The 23,277-nt window shown below is 33.9% G+C and overlaps 1 protein-coding gene across 2 annotated transcripts in view; it reads right to left on the minus strand.

Annotated features, from left to right (window-relative positions):
* Positions 1 to 17,961: 17,961 nt before the first annotated feature.
* Positions 17,962 to 23,277, minus strand: part of LOC145293031 (uncharacterized) — a 176,396-nt gene continuing 171,080 nt past the window's right edge. Inside the window, exon 6 of one of the 2 annotated variants that reach the window (XM_080139330.1) lies at positions 17,962 to 18,289. In XM_080139330.1, the coding sequence (XP_079995456.1) occupies positions 18,105 to 18,289 (185 nt within the window). In that variant the 3' untranslated portion in view covers positions 17,962 to 18,104. The remainder of the gene's footprint in view (positions 18,290 to 23,277) is intronic. The other variant, XM_080139331.1, reaches the window with a different exon arrangement.

A 23,277-nucleotide genomic window follows, 5' to 3' on the forward strand; every position in this document is an offset into this window, starting at 1 on the left:
GGAGCATCAGACACCAGCAGAAAGACAAGCCGCAAATCGAAAGCTCGCCGAGAGAATTCAGTAACTGAAATGACAGTTTTTCTCGCAAGTTAAGGAACATTGCTTGACTTTCTTTTTCTCTCACTTCGCGGCAACACGCAGTTGGACGCTTTCTTTCACGCTCTGAAGTCTTCAGCTTCTTCCCCCCGCCATTCTTTCATACAGACTGCCACCTTTGCGCACACTAAAAAGTGATTTCTTTTCTTTTTTTTACGAAAATAAACAAAAGTTTATTTTACATTATTTGGTAGTGTATTTCTTTCTATTTATTTGTTTCCGGGGACTTATGCAAGTCCCCGACTGAATAAAAAGTAAGAATCTGTTAGACTAGCGGAACTGAGTTGTGAAAGTGAAAAATTATGGGAAAGAGGCGGATTATAAAGCACACGGAAAAAATAGTGAAGAGGTCGTTTTTTTGTGTCTTTGCTGGAAGCAAGGAGATAATTACGAAGAAGAACGATAAATGGGATAGAGAGAAAAAGTTGGAGTTGGAAGTATAGGATAAGTAATAGATGGCAGAAGGAATGTGTGAAGAGGATTTTAATCAAGCTTACTTCGTGAGTAGAAAGATAGTCCTCTTCGTCAAGAATGCATTGAGAAAGTTGGGAAAGTGACGAATTATGGGAAGGAGAGAGAAAGAGAGAGAGAGAGAGAACAGGGGAAGAAGAAAGAATAGTATGAAGCTCAACGGAAGAGATTTCTCAGTAGATGATTTTTAGCGGAGTGGTTAAGAAGAATATGGCAGTTAGAAAGGAGGCATATAGAGAGAGAGGGGGAAGAGGGTGATACATGAGAAAAAGAAAGGAAGAGATAAAGAGAGAGATAGAGGCCGAGAGGTCGAGAGATCGAGAGAGGTCGAGAGATCGAGAGAGGTCGAGAGATCGAGAGATCGAGAGAGAGAGAGAGAGAGAGAGAGAGAGAGAGAGAGAGAGAGAGAGAGAGAGAGAGAGATTATGAGACAGCAAAATACTGCGACGGAGAATCAAAATAGCAGTGGAAACAAAAAGATAATTTATTTATGGTCGCTATTTGTTAACGGAAACACATTTTCCCAGCAAACTGCAATTTGACATACTAGCGACATCAGTAGCTAATCTCTTTAATTGTCTCTTTTCCCGCTTATCCAAACAAACTCCATTGAATGTCTCCCCCTCTCCTGCGCGTTGGAGTTTGGTTACACAAATAAGCGAATTAGGCACTCAGAAAAATAAGGGAAAGGAAGGAACGATTTATCGCCCTATTGTTATTTCAAACAATTACCTCCATTAAATAGCACTGTCATCATTTGATAATGGAATGAATGTCATGATTATGATTAATTATTAGGGTTATCGTTTTTTTTCTTTGCAAAATACCGCAATAAAATATATGCATTTTTGCTGGTTTATAATTATTATTTGTACTCACAAGGAATTCTCACACAGATGACAACAAACGGTGGCATTCCCTGAAGTTTAAGTCTCTTCAGATTTCCAATAGTTTCAGCTTTTTTCGACAGCATTTGCAAATGAATTTGCGTTATCGCAACAGTCGCTTATTATCGATTTCTTACTTGCAAAGACTTCACTGGAACTTCGGTGGCAACAAGCCTCCTGAAGATCCCAGGCCTCTTTGCACTCATCCAGCTGAGGTCTGGTTAGTTTCCTCTCTTCTCGAACTTTTCATTCTCGGCCTATTTTTCGACTATCTGTTGTGATGCCAATCGTTATTAAAACTGCGATTTTTGAGAGGGCGGGGGGGGGAGTAGTTGACTTACAATTATATTGTTTCGGTTTTCTTGATTCTATGTGGTATTACTCTATCCTTTTTTTTTTACTCTGTTGTAGTTTTTATATGGCCAGTCGGTTAGTGTTTGCATCCCATATGGATGAGTTTTTGCATACTAGGATTTTCCTTAAGGTTTCAGTTTTTTTTTATGATTGCTGTGTTTTATCTTTTCAGACTTCGCTCTGATTCCAATTTCTCCCCTTCTTCTTCGAAGTTGTTGTTCTCATTCTTCTTCTTCTTCTTCTTCTTCTTCTTTGTCTTATTATTATTATTATTATTATTAGTAGTAGTAGTAGTAGTAGTAGTAGCAGTATTATTATTAGTAGTAGAGGTAGTATTATTAGTTAGTAGTCTCAACTTTAAGATGTTTTAAGTTGGATCTTTTTGAACGCCAGGACAATTCTTTTCACTTTAGACATTCAAAAATCTTTTTACTAAATTGGTAAAGAAATTGTCTCGTCAACCTATTTATTTCTTTATGATTCCAAGTGTTCCATTTACAATGGAATCACCTTGATTTCTTTACATTTTCGTAGTTTAACTAATTTCATTTATTTTTTTCATCTTTTTTTATATTGTACTCCGGCATCGAAAAGACAGGCAATATCAATAATTGAACAAGTTCTCTTATTTAGAAAAATTATGTCAGGTTTAAAATATTCAATGACCTTATCAGTTTGTTTGCGCATAACCTAAAGAAATTTGATATTGTCGTTTTCCTGTACTACTTCTGGTTTAGGCTCACACCAAATCTAATTGTGGTCCAATGCATTGAGTTTGCAGATATTCAAGAGTAGAACCTGAGCGACTTTGTTGTGTCTCCATTATTTATATTGATGTTGAACTACTATAGGGCATTCTGATCTAATATTGATCTTGAGCTAGTATACGGCATTCTGATATAATATTGATGTTGAACTAGTATAGGGCATTCTGATATAATATTGATGTTGAGCTAGTATACGACCTTCTGATATAATATTAGTGTTGAACTAGTATAGGGTATTCTGATATAATATTGATGTTGAGCTAGTATAGGGAATTCTGATATAATATCGATGTTGAGCTAGTATAGGGTAATCTGATATAATATTGATGTTGAGCTAGTATAAAGCATTCTGATATAATATGCGCTAATATTTTCCCCTTTCATTACACAATCTGCACATCGGTGATTCTGCAGTTTTGTCTATGTAGTGTTTGATGCAACTTAGTGCAAGTGACTTGTTGCCATTAAAGTGCTGTCATTAGATTTTTTAAAGATAACTCATAACCAACGAATTCCAGCTGTCATTATCTCTACATTTAGTATTCCTAAAAGAATATACCGTGTAGTTTCTTTTCACATAATTTGCTCCTCTCTCTTACAAGCTGTGACTCCTTTGCATCCCCGTTTTTAGTATTTTTTTCTTTTTATTCCATAGAGAAGAATCTCATTACTTTCCGAAATATATTTAGTTAGACTCCCTTTATTCATATTCACAACGTCGTCAACGATAAGTAAGCCTCTGACATCTTTTTTTCTCGGTAGGTCCAATCGATCTACATCTCTTTTCTTAGGAAAAAAGTCCAATTAATTGTAAGCATTTTACGTGTTTTTACGCTTAAAGATTTTAATTCATCTACATTCCCCTTAAATATACCAGAGTTATATCGAATGATAACTACTGCTCTGGCAATGATGTCATATGTTGTATTCCGATTGTTAGAGGCGCGATTTAAGAATAAGCTCTCATCTTCTGTTATATTCGAATGTGACCTACTTAATCATTACCATGTTCTTGTATCTGCTTTCAGTATTCTCAAGTATTTGTAGCCTCTCTCACCGTTAACATTCTTTTTTTTATATGGTAGTCACTAGTCAATAAGGGTTATTGCGTATATAGTAATCAATGGGATAGTATCATAGTAATCGTTAGTATTGCAGATTTGATAAAGTGTCTTACGTAAGGGGGCGGTTTATCAGGAATTTGTTTATGTTGGACTTGAAAACATCCAAGTTGTAGTCAGGTTGGAAACAGGCAAACAGAAGAGAGTTCCACAGTTGTGCACTTCTAAGAAAGAAGCTTTGCTCATGGAATCTACGCTTTGGTTTAGGCGCAGATAAAGAATGGGGAAAATTATTGACAGTGGTTTCAGCTAGACACGTGTTTTTCGTGAAATATTGGCGAGGGCGGCCAGAGATTGGAGCTCAGACGAGCACTTGCCATGGAAATCACGATAATATAAAGACAGGCTCGCAACGTCTCTTAAGAGACGTTGCAGGGAAGTGAAAAGGGAATCCCCCACTAAGCCACGAAGTATATTTTGTACTCTGTCAAGGCAGGATAGGCTATTTTTAGTAGCTCCTGCCCTGATGTGGCAGCAGATTTCCATCCTTGAACGTACTTGGTTTTTATATAGATATCATATTATATTTTTTATCAGATCTGTTCTTGCACGTCCAAGGCCTTCTGAATTAACGAATTCACATGTTTATATAGGGTGACAAGAAAAACGGTCCCCAACTCTAATTAGGCCCCGTTTCTTAGTGTTTTGTCCGAATTAAATGAAACTTTGGTCATAACTAGTTTATTATATTCAAAACATCACATCAAAACACTAGGGTCTTTGGCCTTTTTTTCTCTGTTGACTGTAAAATGCTCAGAAAAACAATTGAATATCCTCTGTTTTTTTGGGGGGCAGGTCACCCTATATATATATATATATATATATATATATATATATATATATATATATATATATATATATATAAACCTATCTTTATGTTGTCCGAGAAAATTTCTGGCCATGTGTATGTCTGTCTGTGTACATTTCCCTCCCAAACTACTCTGTAAATTTTCAGTCTACAGACTCGAAATTTGACGTAAAGGGTATTCAGATTTGGGAAAAACTTTCTAATCGGTTTTCGACCAGAAATTTGGGTGTCAAGGGGTTAACAATACAACGATTTTACCCTTTAAAACTCTACCAAACTTCTCCCCTAATTCATCGCCTATGACCTTACTCAGATAGTTCACGAGCCCACCACACTGTCGATCACTATGCAAGTCTCCTTGGTCTTTTTCTTATAACCGAGATCTTCCGACCACTCAGTTGTCTCAGTTAAAATAAAAACAAAATGTAATAAGTCCTCAGACGTACCTCTACATTGTATAGTATATCGATACTGAACTTCCCCGTATTTATTACTGTGCTTGAAGACACTATGCGACAGACAAATAATTGTGCGTGATGTTGCCAAGCTTATCAAAAGTCTCATTCCTAGTAAAGCATCTTACCCCGATGACATCCCAATTATAGGCCGCAAAAAGCTTCAATCAGAATTAGTCTCTATAATTATAAGCTGTTCAAACGTTATCTTAAGGTGAAATGCTTCACAACTCCCTGGAAAACCTTATCAGTCTGCCTCGAATTTAAAAATCGGTCATCTATGTCTCAGTACAGACGAATCAGTCTTCTGTGCGTCATGAGTAAGTTACACGCTGTCCTGCCTTGACAGAGTTCTAAACTGACTTTGTAATCTAGTTGGCGATGCCATTTTCTCTTATCTGCAACCTTTTTTTCCCCACAGAAAAGATGTTGCGAGCCTATCTCTGCTCTACCGGTATTTTCATAGCAAGTGTTCGACTGAGCACCAATCTATGCTCTACCTCACCAATCTTTCACAAATAATAATAATAAAAAAAAATACTCGACCAGCCAAATCACTATTAATAAATTCCCCTACCCTGTATCGGTGCCTAAATCTAAACGTATATTCCATGAACAAAGCTTCTTACCTAGAACTGCCTGTAGAACTCTGTTTCGCTGGTCTGCTTTCCAGCTGACTACAATATCGTTGTCTTCAATCCTATGTAAACAAGTTCTTATTAAACCGTCCTCATACATAATCTAATTATACCAAATTAAAAAAAAACAGTAAATAAACCAAAGATATTGCAAACACTAACTTTTACTTACAGAATTACTTGCTGCTTATATTTGTTCAACGCGAACGCAGACCCAAGGATTTTCATTCAAAACACTTGTGGCAAACTTTGCCATATGAACATATAAAGAACGGATGTTTTTGTTAATCCGGATTAAAGATCATTGTTTTGGCAAATGACTGGAATTTTTGCTTAAAATAGGACATTGGACACACAGAATAAACATGTTTTTTTCTTGTTAAACTCGTAATTTTAGAGGGGCCATTCGTGTAGTGATCTGCGCGAACAAGCTTATCGTACAAGAATCAGCTCCGAAAATGCTTTGTCTTTCTTTCTTCATCAAAACTTTCTTGGAGTTCATATATTAGATCCATTGCGTTTTCTGCTTCTCGTAAAGTAGATTCTCTGTTCTTTTAAACACTTTCTCACACCTGAGAAAAGTCTCGATCTTTAAAAATGAATTATCAGACCATGTATGGAATGCTGTTGTCATATTTGGGCTGATCGATTTCTGACCCATTTCAGGGTTCTTTGATAAGGTGCAGAAACGTACTTGCAACTTAATTGATCACCACCTTATCTATTATGCAACCTCTTTCTCACAAACGTGATGTTGCTAGCCTCAGTCTTTTCTAGAAATACTATTATGTGTTCTTCAGTCTAATCTATTTCCTGCTTCTTTTGTTCCTGCTCGTTTGACTTGTTGATCTAGTGATTTCCATCAATTCGTTGTTGTTATACGTCATTCAAATACAGTTTTCTATTCCAGTAACTTATTTCCAAGAACCACAGGCGTGCGGAACTCTCGTTCTGTTAACTGTTTTTTATCTTGTTTTTTTTCAAGACTAAGGTCAATAAGCATCTCCTAGCTTTGTGATAATCATCTTTCATTCTATTTAGCTTCTCTCATTAAGTGGCTTATAAATACGATAAAAATACGATCAATCATAGAATCCGATAAGAATTCAATTTGCTTCCAAACCCTAAGTTTTATTTGGTGAATTTTTACGTTTTATAGAATTCTTTCTCTCACCGTTATGTGGTATTGTTTTTGGCGAAAGCTTGTCATTGCGTTCTCCCCTCATTCACTTTTTGTGTAACCACTTATTAAGGCAAAGAGTTACTCGAGGATAAGTGTCATTAAAATAAAATTGTTGTCAGTCGACCGATAACCATAGAGTAGATATATTAGCAACGTTGATACTTCGATGTGATATAAATTCTAACGTCGCAAGGACCCGTGGCGCAGTGGTTAGAGTACTTGGATGAATCAATTGTAAAAAAGTAATATTCTCCTGAAGGTTGAAGGGTTAATCCTCAGTGTGGGCGACCGAAATATACATTTGCGAATTACGTAGGACCTCTATCCAGTCATGGCTGACGGAACAAGAGCACGCTACCCTTGTGAAATAAATAAAGGGTTCCATTCGAAATTCCGTCCAAATTCTCAAAGTCGACAGAAATATTCCCAAGTTCGACAAGATACACCTGAAGAAGGTCGGATGTTGCATCGACCGAAACGTTGTGAAAATCACACTGAAGATGAGAACAGTAGTCCGATGAATCCAAATAATACGAATAACAAATCCTCGTCTAAAAACTTCAGAAATGTCAAAATTTGTTCTAGTTAAATTTACATCTGCAAAACATTGAAATAGTAAAACACCAAACTATTTTGACTTCATTTAGATATTTCATTGATTCTTGTATTTTGCAATTCAAATGAACGTCAAAGAAACTCGTCAGAAAATTCCGTAAGAGAACAGATGAATTATACCTTTGTTGGTTTGAACAAACATATTTCACAAGGAGGGAGAGAAAGAGAGAGAAAGAGAAAGAGAAAGAAAACAGTTAGAAAGAGAGAGAGAGAGAGAGAGAGAGAGAGAAAAGAGAGAGAGAGAGAGGGGGGGCGTCAATTTTTTACTCGCCTTATCACACTGAAGTGCAGTTACACGGACAAATATTCAGTGTTAATCTCTCTCTCTCTCTTTATATATATATATATATATATATATATATATATATATACAGATTTTTTGTGGTACATATATATATATATATATATATATATATATATATATATATATATATATATATATTGGTAAATATATATATTGCATGGGGTAACCGCTTATCAAGGCCCAGAGGCCACTCGAGGATAAGGGTTGATAGGTATACATCAGGCATTGTGATTTTAGCGTAGTAAACATTAGTGGGAATTTTGTAACTTGGATCACTTAGGGAGAGGGTTCATTAAGAACTTGTCCACGTTGTACTTGAAGACAATCAGATTGTAGTAAGCTGGAAAGCAGGAAAACGGAATAGAGTTCCACAGGCGAGCAGTTCTAAGAAAGAAGCCCTGTTCATAGAATATACGTTTAGGTTTATGCACAGATAAAGAGTGTGGGAAATTGTTGATAGTGGTTCTGACTAGACAAGTGTCGTGAAAGTCTCTCTCTCTCTCTCTCTCTCTCTCTCTCTCTCTCTCTCTCTCTCTATATATATATATATATATATATATATATATATATATATATATATATACTACCATGGATGCCCGGCGTTGTCCGGGTATTTGGAGATGTATGTTGAGCAAAAAAAAAAAAAAGTAGTCAATTTTTTTAACTTTAACCCCTATTATGACACCTTAAAATTTATTGTTTTGGGCTCAAATTAAGTTATTAAGTTAGATCCATGTCCAATGAACCTATATCTAAAATTTCAAGTATTTAGACAGAAAATTGTCGGAGGAGTTTCGTAGAGTTCTCAAAACTCAAATCGTTGAACTTTGACTCCTTAATCGCCAAATTTCTGGCCGAAAACAGATCACATCGATTTTCCCAAATCTCAGTACCCTGTATATCAAATTATCAAATTTCGAGTCTGTAGATTTAAAATTGACAGAGTTATTGCGTAGGGAAATGTACACACACGTGATAACGTTGTAATGTATAGTATACACACAGAGATATACATACACATACAGACAGACTGACACACACAAATATATACATATATATATATATATATATATATATATATATATATATATATATATATATATATTACACTTACATATATGTACTTATCCTGGCTTGAGGTAGTTGCATGTCTAGCCGCATTGATGAGCTGTGAAACAGCGAAACAGTACTGTATGTGGATGAATATAATGCTCCCTATTTTAGGTTGAGCATTTAGGAAGTGATATACAAATTACCATTAGCGTATGAAGCGATGCTCTTTGTTTAAACAAATTGAGCTTAGGTACTTTGGAAAAAGTCACCGCCAGCGTAGAGCGCAACGGTTAGAAGCTCCGACTGTCGTTTGCGCGATCGTGTTTCGATTCTGGCTTGAGGTAGTTGCTTGTCTAGCCGCACTGATGAAATGTGGATGACGTATAGGCTCATATACGGTGATGAAATATATGATGAAATGTGGTCACGAATAGGCTCATATACGGTTGACTATTAAAAAAAAAAATGATTACATATAATGATAGAAGACGTATCGAGACACAGGAATGGGTATGTTTTATCTGGCAGAACGATGGGTCATTAAAGTTGTGGGGTCTGCGTTCACGCCTGGTCCACAAAGTATGGAAATAAAAAAATTTAATTAAAAAAGAAGTTTACAACTGTTTTTGATATAGATGTACATAATAATACTTTGATAAGTATGTTTTAACTTAAATAGGGATGGTATAATAAAATTGTGGGGCCTGCGTTCGCACCTGGCCTCAATAGAATGGAAATAGACACAAACTTTAATAAAGACTTTTCGTATCTATCTGCGTAAGTATACTTTGATAATTATGTTTCAGTTTGAAGAAATATGGTATAATAAAATTATGCGGTGTTTGTTCGCACCTGACCTCCATAGAATGGAAATATGTCACAAAGTTTAACAAGGTTTTTAATATAGATCCACATAATATTGTGATAAGTGTTTCAGTGTGAACAGGTATGGTATAATAAATCATAGGGTTTATCTATTTTATTTTTACTTTCATCATATTTTGCTTTGGTTTTGATACCCCCAAATTCGAAGCTATCTCTTTACAACCTTTCCTTTTCATAACCTATCATACTTTCATAAATCAGAGTCCATTTTCTGTAGGCTGTTTTTGAACTCAGTCAACGACAGGTACTTTTGCTAGTATATATATATATATATATATATATATATATATATATATATATATATATATATATAACTACTTAATTTACTCACATAAAAATAATATACGAAAGTATAGATTTATGCGTAAACTTTAAGTATTTATTTCAAAATTGCTCAATACGTAGGTAGAACTAGTTAGTAAGTTATAAAATGTATATGGCGATTAAGCTACACTGAATATTCTGCGTTTCATGCACTCTAGGACACTTCAGGCTTATGCGCGAATTCTGTGGTTGTTTGTCGTTTTTATATGCGCATCTTCTATTGAGATTTTAGTTAGCCAATCAGCTTTCTAGTATCCACCGCGCACTTCCTATCAGCCAATGGGCATGCACTTATCGGACAAAGGCCTATTTGACCTCCGGTTGACCTCTTCCTTTTTTCTCTGTTCCTAGAGTGCATGAGACGCGGAATATTCAGTGTAGCTTAATCGCCATATGCATTTTATAACTTACTATATATATATATATATATATATATATATATATATATATACAGTGGGGAAAATAAGTATTGGACACATCCCATTATTTTTTATTTAACACATTTTTTATGCAGCGAATCACGCGAAAATTTAACAAGAAGTAGTTACTAATTAAACAATAACAAATAACTTTAGAAATTGGAACCTTTTAATGCATAACAAAAATTATATAATAAAAACGAGAATAGCCGGAAAAAAAGTATTGGACACACTAACACAATTTGATCTAATATTTAGTTGAAAACCCCTTATTGGCTATTACAGCTTCGAGACATTTTCTATACGACGAAACTAATTTATGACAACGTTCAGGCGAGATTTTTGCCCACTCTTCAACACATACTTTCTTCAAATCCTGAATATTATGTGGATCTCGCTTGTGGACCATGATTTTGAGCTCTCTCCATAGATTTTCTATAGGATTTAAGTTTGGGGACTGACTGGGCCACTTAAGAACATCTATTTTGTTCTGTACGAACCGATCGGAGGTTATTTTAGCAGTATATTTGGGATCATTATCTTGTTGAAAGATCCATCCCTGTCGCATACCTAACGCATTGGAAGCAGGCAAGAGATTATTTTCAAGAATTTCTCGATATTTGGCTGCATTCATCTTTTCATCTATAATATGAAGTGGCCCAGTACCATTTGAAGAGAAGCATCCTCAGAGCATGACATTTCTACCACCAAACTTTACAGTGGGGAGGGTGTCCTTGGGATCGTGCGCTGTGCCATCTCTTCTCCATACTCGACGTACAGAGTTAATGCTGAAAAGTTCCACTTTCGTCTCATCGGACCAGATCACATTCTTCCAGTAATCATCTGTTTTCAATAAGTGGTCTCTTGCAAACTCCAGATGAGCATTAACATGACATTTTTTAGTAATGGCGTCTTTTGAGGTGTACGCGATTTAAGACTGTTGCATCAGAGTACATTACTAATCATTGGTTTCGTTACTACTATCCCTGCTTCTTCCAAATCTTTCTGAAGTTCGCTTCGTGTGGTTCTCGGTTGCTGCTGAACTTACTGCTCAATCCGATATCTTGCGAGGAGCTCCGGTGCGCGGACGGTTCACGGTTGAGTCATGCACCTTCCATTTCCTAATAAGGTTTCCTATGGTGCTTGCAGGGATTTTGAATTGAGCAGATATACGCCGATAACCAATTCCATTCTTGTGCTCGGCAATAATCTTATCACGGACGACTTGAGAGAGTTCTTTACGTTTACTCATCCTGAGAACCTTCACACGTGATGGCTTACTGGTAACTAACGTGTTTCAATACTTTCCAACGACCTAGAGTATGGTCTACAACAATTGAGAAACTTCTAAAAATTATAATAGTGTCGACAAATTAAAATACAAATTACAATTTCCAGCATTATTTATAAAAAATAATAATAAAATATAATTTAAAACAATGTGTCCAACACTTTTTTCCAGGCTATTCTCGTTTTTATTATATAATTTTTGTTATGCATTAAAAGGTTCCAATTTCTAAAGTTATTTGTTATTGTTAAATTAGTAACTATTTCTTGTTAAATTTCGTGTCATTCGCTGCATAAAAAATGTGTTAAATAAAGAATAATGGGATGTGTCCAACACTTATTTTCCCCACTGTATATATATATATATATATATATATATATATATATATATATATATATATATGTATATTATATATACTTGTGCACTTAAGAAATACATATATATATTATGAAGTCTTATATTACACACACATTCATATATATATACACACACCTACATATATGTGTGTGTGTGTGTATGTGTGTATTTAATAGTGTAAACATTTTACTTGAATCATCAATCCTCGTGTTGCAAAGTAAAGTTTCTTTATTTAAACATTTCCAAATTATGACACAAATATAAGACATAATATAATTGGTTGTTAAAATTTATCTTTTTTCCACTTAGTTACATAACCGTGACAGACACAACGTAAAATTCTGGTCGATTTTCCTCCATATGATACAGATTAGGAGAAAGAAGAACAAAGAAATCATCAGAGATGAGCAGTGACAAATGAAGGATATTTTAAACCATATAAAATTCCATTTATAGAAGAAAACGTAATGTTTTTCCTTTTCATTTTACTTAACCGAAGGAGTCAGCCCCCTGCGAAGATATATATATATATATATATATATATATATATATATATATATATATATATATATATATACACGTCCGGTATTGTTGACGATTGTCGTAAGTTTGAACCAATGTTGCTACGTGGTTAGCGTAAATTCTGAATAAAAAAAACTTGGTCACATCTTTGAAAACAATTAGTGAAAACGAAGAGAAAAAGCTCAAACTTTTTTTTTTCTGAATAAGTTGTTTTAATGATAAAAGTTTCAAACAAAAAGAAATTATTCAGTCATCCAAATACTCAAATTAAACTTTTGGAATACCGTTTTTCAATATGTGATCACGTTATTCGGGTTTGTATTACTGTACACATAGATTCGAAAAAGTTGTCAAAAAACAAATATGTAACAAATAAATGTTATCAAAGGCAAGAGAAGTTACTTTTCTACCTAACTGGATATGTTTTTAGTGTTTTTATTTAATGTAACATGTTTATTCAGCTCGAAAAACATACAGTATTTACCCATGTATTGGAAAATTTAAAATGGTAGCCGACTCTCTCTCTCTTTGACACGGTAAGTTTGGGAAAAGGAATTAAAAATAATAAAAAAAAACATATGCAAAATACTGTTAAAAACCCATAGAATATACGTCTGCCTATGTCACGGTAACATATATTGAACGAGTTTTTAACCGTATTTTTTCTAGTTTTTTTATTTATAAGCCCTTTTCCCAAACTTACCGTGTAAAGGGGAGAGTCGGCCGCCATTTTAAATTTTCCAATACATCGGTAAACATTGTATGTTTCTTGAGCCGAATAAACATGTTACATTAAATAAAAACACTAAAAACATATCCAGTTAGATAGAAAAGTAACTTATCTTGCCTTTATTTGTATCTTGCATTTATTTGTTATATATTTGTTTTTTTTTGACAACTTTTTCGAATCTCTGTGTACAGTAATACAAACCCCGTTTTTCTATTATAGACCTTGTTTATTAATACTAAACACGAAAGTAAAGTGCAACTGAGAAAAATCAGTTTTCGTCTCACAAGGTACAAATATTGTACTTGAAAATTAAAATAAACTGGCAGTTGTGCACTACTGCCAAGGAATCACTTTTTTGATTTTCAGTGTGGAGGTTTTGAGAATGCACAGCAAGCACAGGTAACTTCCATTCATTTATTGCAAACAACTTTTGACTTTGTTACAAAAATTCACTTTTTTTTATCGATTATCAATCACAGAATATAATGAACGCATTATATATTTTTTCATCCAAGTGAAAATCTATTTTGTGTAAACAAAAAACACCTTTGCTTAAATTAAAGTTTAAAGTACTAAAGCGTCTGAATTTATTTTTGCTTTTTTAATGAAAATAAACGTTGTAGTTGTTAGTAATTAAAAAAATGTCACTCACACATTCATTATATTCTGTTATCGTTAATTAATAAAAAAAATAAATTTTCGTAACTCAAAACTTTATTGTTTGTAATAAATCAATGACAATTGTCTGCCCCTGCTGTGCACTCTCCAAATCTATAAACCGAAAACCAAAAAAAAAAAAAAACGTGGGTCCCAAGGGTACGAGTGTCGGTTAATAAGAAATGCATTTGGATCAGAAGCATTACTGTATGAATTCCCTTCGTAAGCCAATCAATATCACATTCACTGTTTTTGTTTCGTTTTGTTTTTCCGTGAAATTTGTATTTGTGTAATGATTGTTTTCTTTGACGAGCAGAAAAGAATATTGGACATATGTTTCTTTTGATCCCGCGAAAAAGTATTCACACATAGTACACTAATCGTAGAAGACATTGGAAAGAAAAAGAGAAAGTCAAAGCTTGCGACAACAAAGAGACCATTGTTCTAGAAATACATTATATGAACCGCATATGGGTTGTGAGCCCTTTGGATCCAATTCAGTTCTGAAATCTGTGCATAATTTACACAAGTTTCATTTCTGGTGCCAGCAAACATAGGTATGTAAATAAAAGACAAATTTTGGTCAACGTTGCTATTGTTTGTGCCCCCCCCGTGTGGATTGATAATTTCATTACTTCTTTTTCACTGTTTATGACCATGAACGTTATTCAGGTGTTTCTCATGCCTTTTCATAATTATAATCTCTTATACAAAGATCAGTTGTCTGTGTATTTGCATGTTTGTATATCCAACTAAAACTATAAAAATCCCAAACAATACACAAAACATTTATATTTTCTTGATTGGCACAACGCTGATGAAAAAATATCTAAAATTAAGAAAAAAAATTCTATGGGTAGAAAGGGTAATCAATCCATTAGAGAGGGGGCAAATATAATCGTATTTTCGTTTTTGTATTTCTTCTGTGCTTGTGTAGATTTTTCCTTTCAAGCAGAATTTTCTCTTCTAGAGGCAGGTGTACTTGTTTTAGTAGTGCCTTGGCGGCATATATTTTACATACATTATTTGACATAATGGCCCCGTGTAACGTGTTTATATGTTCAGGTAAACTTGAAAACAACAACAACAACAACAACAACAAACACACACAAAGTTAGTATATTATTGATCAGCGTTGTTCCGGATGAATAATATCTAAAATATCTAAAAAAAAAGTATATTTATTCTTTGGGAGGTCGACTGGGCCAGGGGAGAGTGGTCGGCCATTTGCAGTGTTATACAAGAATATTGTGAGTAGAAGTAGAAAGAAGGATGGGGAAACGAGGGAAAGAGAGACAAATATAGAGACTGATTAAGACAGATGTTGTACACACTTTTACTCTCTTTGTTGTTTTTTATGACCCCGGACAACGTCGTGTATCCCTGGTTGTAAAAACATATGGTTAAGTTTTGACAAAAATAACGTCGTAAAGAATGAAAGTTTGTAGCTATGAGAGCTTTATTAGGCTATTTTGTGGTACACTTACAAGATGGCGCCGAGCTGGCGCATATATATATATATATATATATATATATATATATATATATATATATATATATATATATATATAGTTCGGGGTGTATTAAAGAGTGATAATATAGGAAAAGTAATTAGGGCAGACCCTAATGCCAGATGTATTAAATAGTTAATGGGAGGGGTAATTAAGATAGTCTTTAATACAAGGTGCAAATATTGGGAATTTTTTTAAATGTATTTTTTGTGTCTCTTTTGTTTCATAGTCATATCTTTATTTTACAAGAGCTTCGAGTAATTTGTGTGGTTATTCGTTTTTCTTCTTTGGTTAAAATTGTTTATTTTTTGTTGAGAAAGTTTTGTCTTGTCCAATTGTTGAGTGGATGACAAAGATTAGCTAAGAGTCAAAAGAAAAAAAAAACCAAATGAGATCAAGTTGAAAGTCGTTTTGCTCTCACTGTTTTTAATGTACAATCAGCAATTTCACAATTTGAACTGTTTAGGAAAGTATTTTTCATTCATAATTATTTATGAATGAGTAGATATACAATTTGCTCAGCAAACTCTGAAGATGGTCATCGTCTAATTTTAAATATAACCACAAATAAAAAAAAACAAAACAAACAGACAAAACAGGAAAGAAAAAAAATGACGTGGACAAAAGTGTTCATTGTTTTTTTTTGGGGGGGGGGAGGGCGAGGTTGTACATATGGAGTCTCTTAATTCGACCATCGGCTGTATTTGTTAGTATGTTGATTTTTTCAAATTTTACAAAGAAAAAAGAATTTTTTTTTATTAGTTTGTCTGTTTCACGGCGTATTAACTTCTTCACGCCATTCTATGCCAAAACCTTTACATAGATGCAATGGTTATTGCATACGATTAGTGAGTGGGTCGATTCCTTTTTTTTAAGACGTATCAACTTTTTTCGCTTAATAATGCCGATTCCAGTAATTTTGGAAAAAAAAGTTTTTATGCATCACCTTCTTTATATATATATATATATATATATATATATATATATATATATATATATATATATATATATATATATATATTCACATATTTATTCATAGAATTTGGTTTGGTTTGGTTGTTTTCTTTTGCGCCACATCAACCATTTCCGTTTTTTTTAAATGCCGAATCCATTAATATTGAAAAAGAAAGATTTTATTCTTCGTTTTTAAATATTTATTCATGGTGTTTAGTTTAATTGTTTTGTAAAGGAAATTTGTTATTTTTTATTTTGATTTTGCAGAACATGATTGAGTTTTGCAAAGGGAAAAGCAAAAAATGACATCAATGTTTGGTGTATTTTAGGTCAGAAAGCCAGTATCTATAGACAGTCTGATCTGGTAGCACCATGGCGATTAGTTGAAAAAAAAAAAAAAAAAAGATCGCCCATAGTAAGGGTATAATTTCATAATCACATGTTCAATTTTTTTTTTTTAAATATTATATGGTTTAATTTTAAAATTCAAAGCCACTCTCAAATTTTCTTTTTCTTTTTTTCTCTTTTTTTTCATCATACCTTGCTTTTTGTTATTGACTGGCATTACCACTTTGTTCATATTTTTTTCGTTTTATAAAATATTAAAAAAAAATGAGCTCCATTTTTATTTCAAATATCCTTTGATGTTTTTTTCATTAAAAAAAATCAGTATTTTTTTGTGTGTGAAGTCTCGTGTTTATCTTTTATTTGCTCATTATCTTGTTTTATATCGTTTACGTTTTTAAAACTGGATACACAATAACAAACTGTGTATTTATTTGAATTCAAGGGTTTTGATTTTTGAATACTCTATATGTGTCATTGTCATCTTTTTTCTACAAAACGGACACAGAAATGGAAGTTCCTTGTGGCATGGTAGACATGTGTGTCCATGTGTGTGTATGTACTACCAACGCAAGGGCACGTAATTGTCCATGAAGTGAATTCACGCGGAAAAAACATCGTCGGAAAGAACGTCTTAGAGCAGCAGTTGTCATCACGTGACACAGAGGGTGGTGGTGGGAGTTAAGGTTGTGGTAGGAGGTAGTGAGTTCAATTTGGACAGACCGTTCTCTCATTTTATTGATCATGTGTATTTTATGTTTTATTTTTTTTATTTTTATTTTTTATTTTTTGTAAGCTCTGGCAATATAGTGTGATTTTAAAGTGTTTATGAAAAAAAAAAAAAAATCCCATGCAGCAATATCCGGGATTTACTGAGATATGATAACTGATAATTATTAAAAAAAAAGTTTCCATTTTTTTTTTTTAAATTAATAATTAGCTTTCAACTATGTTAAGGTGCAAACTTTGCCGTTATTAATTGATATAGACATGTAATTCATTTTTATTCCTGTTTGTGTCCCTGCGATTTCATAAATTAAATCCCATTATATTAAAAGATTTGAATTCTTACATAATCTAAGAATAAGATCAATATATATATATGTATTAAGTTTTTCACTTTTTCAAAAAAATAATTTATAAACATAAATTAATTATTTCTTATACTTGATGATTGCGAATTGTCTTTATTATTAACATCTGCGAAGATAATAAAATGCTGTTCTGATTCCGATCAGCGTCAGTCAGTATTCTTCAGAATTAATTTGTTTCTTCTGTGACCGATGTCACTATTTATCGCAGTGGCAGACGACTTTTCCAAAAGTGTAAATGTCCTTTCCTATTTTCTTATTTTCTTTTTCTATAAAGGAAGTTGGGAAGTGATTGAGGCTCTCTCCGGCAGGACTCCAGCGGCAAGGGCCTCGGAATGTTCCCGTGCCCGGCGTCGGAGCTCAGCTACACTCGTCGTCCTCTGTTCGTGAGCGGCGAAAAGATTGGGGCCAGCTGTAGTCCGTGGGTTGCAACATGCGCATAGAGGGAGGCACCCTGAAAAGAAGAGAGAGAACACAGATTAAATATGTGGAACGGTTTGCAAGTTTCGAGATTAAAAATGAAATAATGATAATAAAAAAAACAACAACAGCATATACGTATATAATTAATACTGACTTAGTAATAAGAAAAGTGTCTGAATGACTTTAGTAATTAGCACTGATAATTTGATTTTGGTGTCCAAACTTTTTTTTTTTACTCACGTTTACCCCTAACCAGCTACTTGGACATAAAGGGGCTACTATTTGAGACCATGCCTAGGAAAGATTAACAAGATGTTGGTTCACATTACATTTAAACTTCTGCATATCAGTACAGTGATAGAAACAGGTAGCAGGAAAAGAATTCCAAAATCTAGCTGTTTGAGAGAAGAAACTATTTTAGTAGAAAGCTTTCGAGCATTTAGGGACCTCAACAGTGAAGGGGTATGATTTTGTTGCTAAGCGGGTTTGTCGGGATATGTACGCCGAGGGGGGCATAAATGCAACGAGTTATCAGAGCGCATTCCTGATTAAACTAATTAAATCTATACGTCTATTAGATAACCCGTTGAGTCAACGTGGACACATTGTACACCGATGCATATATTTAGTGTCTTTAACTAATTACTGCGATGTTTTTAAGGTCTAACATATTTTACAGTAGCAAGGTATATATATATATATATATATATATATATATATATATATATATATATATATATATATATAGGTCGTTTTTTGTTTATATCCGTTAAAAGCGCTGACGAAAATTTGAAGAATAAATACGTATTAAATACGTTTGAAGCCAAAATTGCAACGCGAAACTTATAAAATAATAATATAACAATAAACACTCGTTTATTTTATAAATTTTACGTTGCAATTTTTGGCTTCAAACGTATTTTATACGTATTTATTCTCTCTCCTCCTTCTCTTTCTCTCTCTCTCTCTATATATATATGTATATATATATGTGCGTGTGTGTGCGTGTATATATATATATATAAATATATATATATATATATATATATATATATATATATATATAGAAACAATACACTAGCAGGGTATATATATATATATATATATATATATATATATAGTGCATGTATTTGTAGTTTTTTAAATCATTCTCCCTTTCTTCTCGCCGGTTTTAAACTTTACACCAACGTCACACCCTAGAGACACGAGAATCACACTCTTTTCAACGCATCCTAATTCCCATATCAATTTCAACCTCACAAAGTTTTTATTTATTCTTCACTCTCCGGCAATCTCCCGCTTTCCTTTTCACGCTATACGATCGCAATAATTGCTTTATGTAATTTCTTCCAACAATTGTGGCGTTAGAGACGACCAATTTGTCGACAATTAGAACTCGTGGACTTGCTTTAGCTGCTATAGTTCAGCGTGGCGTGCAATCTGTCGCCTCTTTCTTAAGGTTGGTAATCGGTAGGAAACTGCCATACACGTATTTTCGACGATGACTAGGAGCTAAATCTAGGCGTTGATCGTATGATTAATTCGCGAAAGAACTCACGCCTATAACTAAATATATCATTAAAACACGGCCGTGTTTGAATATATGGTTAAGTGGCAGTTTTAGTCATTTAGAACTGCTTTAAAGCTTCACTGCTCACTTATTTTTCGACCAAATTTGAAAGAATGTTTACAGTTTATAGATCACCCTTTCAGCTATATTATGAACCATTTTTTTCAATGTTCGTTCAGTAAAAACAAAAGTTATGATGAATTTTCTGGTGTTCAAAATCGTAAAAATAAATAAGGCGGTGAGCGACGCTTTTTATGACCGATTTCCATAGAAATCACGTCGCTTCAGCAACTACTGTTGCTACTAATTCGAAAAGAGAAGTAACAAGTGAGAATGAAAGCATGAAAGGGGGATAATTGGGGGATTTTATTGAAAGCAGACGAGTGCCGGATATTGTTATTACATATGTGTTTATGGTGGCAAAAAAATGACTAAAATTAAACAAAGAACAAGTGAATTTATTGGAAGCCTGGAAAAAACCATGGACTACAATGCGAGTATGAAAAGTAATATAGTTACGCTTAAACTTAGAATAGTAAAAGGACTAGTTGTTAAAACTGGAAAAGAAAAGGACAAGATATTCTAGTAAAAAGTATATCAAATTTATAACTTAAAATATTGCAGCATTAAGATTTTTTAAATTCAATTTATAACATTATATAATCAATTCTTAATGCTGCAATATTTTAAGTTATAGACTTATTCTATTTTTTACTCGAATATCTTGTCCTTTGCTTTTCCAGTTTTAACAACTAGTGCTTTACTTTTCCATGTTTAAGCTTAACCATATTACTTTTCATGCTTGCATTTTTCTATTCTAATAGAATATAGATTAATGCTATTGTTCTTGCTTCTTATATAGTTTCTTTTACATTTCTAAGTTCTTCCTTTATCTTAACCTTAAAGATTCCTGTTTTTTTTTTTTTTTTTTTTTTTTTTTTTACTAAGAACAAAGTACTGCATCTATTCTGGTATTAAACGCCATCATGGCTTCATTAGGAGACAAGTAAATAAGAAACTCATAGCATTTACACCAAAATCAAAGTGTAATATCTGTTCTGATACTACACTCCTACTGTTTTGTCCTCGGACAGTGAGGAAGAAATACTTTTAGACTAAGGCAATTTTTATTATTGTCGCAATCCAAAATAACCATTTTGGGGAGCCACATTAAACACCGATCTTGTGTCTAACTTCCCTCATGTGGGAGCTAGTAAATAGGTATTTTTATGTCCGATGTCTGTACTCGACAATATAGCGTTCGAACCATCCCCGTTACGGGATGCTAGTCTCTCGCTGATTATATTGCATAGCAAGGTTGATACCCATTTACCCATTCGGATAAAGTGTTTGCTTATATCAATTGGTATTCCCAAATGATCACTCATCTAAATATGACGAGACTCAACGTCGCTTAACCTCATTGACTTGATGAGAACGTATCAACGTTATGTGAGCAATTCCGGCGGAATAATTTTAGATGCTTTAGGCGTTACTTTCACAAGAAACACTAGACTAGCTGAAAACATTATCAATAATTTTCCCCACTCTTTATCTGTGCCTAAACCTAAACATAGATTCCATGATCAAAGCTTCTTTCTTAGAACTGCACGCTTGTGGAATTGTCTTCCGCTTTCCTGCTGTCCAGCTGTCCATAATATGGTTGTCTTCAAGTCCAACCTGAACAGGTTTCTGATGAGCCGTTCCACTTAAGTTAACAAATTTACCGAACTTCCATTTCTATCGATTACTATATTGTCCTTTTGACTACTCTACACTCTTTAACCCTTATCCTTGAGTGGCCTATCGGCCTTGATAAGTGGTGACGCCTATGTAAAAAAAAAAAAAAAAAAATTAGCATCATCAGTGGCGGTATAGTAACGATCCTCTCTGAATCACTGATCCTCTTGAAAGTGTTTCGTGTAGTAGTAGATATAGTAGTAATAATAATAGTAGAAGCTGGAGGAAAAGGAGGAGGAGGAAGAGTAGCAGTAGCAGTAGTAATAATAGTAACATCATTTTTATCGTAATACTTCGACGAAACCGCCAGTTCAAAAATGATTTTTGCTTGATTTGACGTAACTCTGTCGATTAGTTTTGTACCTTGTAACTGATCAACTTTCATATATGTGAGAATTGTGTCGTCTTTTTTTACAAAATGAACTGTCTCTTCTCGCATCGTGTTCACACAGAATGAACCAAATAGATTTCATATTGGATGTAAGAGCAAACATTCCTTTTTTTTATCGGTGTTTGGGGACGGCAAGGCTTCGGTTGCACAAAAATACGGTGAACCATCTGCGCTCATTCTTTAATCTAATTATAGAACAAGTCAAAGTACTGCACTTTTTTTGGCAGGTTCTTTCGTATTGAAATCGATATTTCTAAAATGTATTTAAGAAATTCGTTTAGAATAAGATAATAAATGAGTTTCCATTTTACAAACTAGCTGCAATAGTCATCGCACGAAGGGTACATAATAATTAGAAAAATTATATTCCAGAATTTTTTAGCTGAAAATTAATAGGTTGCATTATTTGGAGTATTCGTACTACTGTTCTTATCTTGAGATTTATTCTCACAAGGTCTCCGCCAATGTAACCCTAGGCTTTCTTTAAGTGCATTTCATCGAACTCGGGAATCTTTTATTTTTACCAGGGAGTGGGTCACCACTTATCAAGACCCGAAAGCCACTCGGGGATAAAGGTTAATGAATTTCAGGTGATCGGTGAGACAACATCGCGATGGTTGATAATGGTTGAGCTTGGGTAATGTTTATTTATTTAAGAGAAAGGCTCAACATAAACTTGTTTACATTAGACTTGAAAACGGCCATGTTATATCCAGCTGGATTCCACGGTCAAGTAATACTACGAAAGAAACTTTTCTCGTGGAATTTACATTTAGTTTTAGGCATGGATAGATAATAAGGGAAACTCTTGGCTGTTTTGTAGATTCACCATTGTCTGCTATGAATGTTCTATGGGGTAACTATAGATAGAAGCTCAGTTGAGCACATGCCATGAAAATAGCGACAGAGCACAGACCTACGATGTCTTTTTGTGAGGAAGATGAAAATAGGTGGGGAAGAGGGTTTCGCTCACTAGATTTCGAAACCGGTTTTGAATCCTGCCAAAGCTGAAAAGGGTACGCTTAGCAGTTCGTCCCCAGATGTTCGAACTGAATCCATTATAAAGGTCATATACATTATAGAGTTCGAAATTAAGATTCCGGAGTTGGACAAGGTGTACGCAGAGAATGTGAGAAGTTGCATCCCAATAATACTATTAGAACTATAATAAGTAAAAGCGACGGAATTTTAAATGCTTCAAAGATATCCAAAATATTGAATGTCGAATATGCGTGAATATAGACAAGACACGGTCAAAGTTTGTATTAAGACCCCGTGGCGTAACGGTTGAAGTACTTTGTAAAATTCATTTGTAAGT

The sequence above is a fragment of the Euprymna scolopes genome, chromosome 14 (genome assembly GCF_053919585.1).
Source record: "Euprymna scolopes isolate OS-2025 chromosome 14, ASM5391958v1, whole genome shotgun sequence".
In the NCBI taxonomy this organism is placed as follows: domain Eukaryota; kingdom Metazoa; phylum Mollusca; class Cephalopoda; order Sepiida; family Sepiolidae; genus Euprymna; species Euprymna scolopes.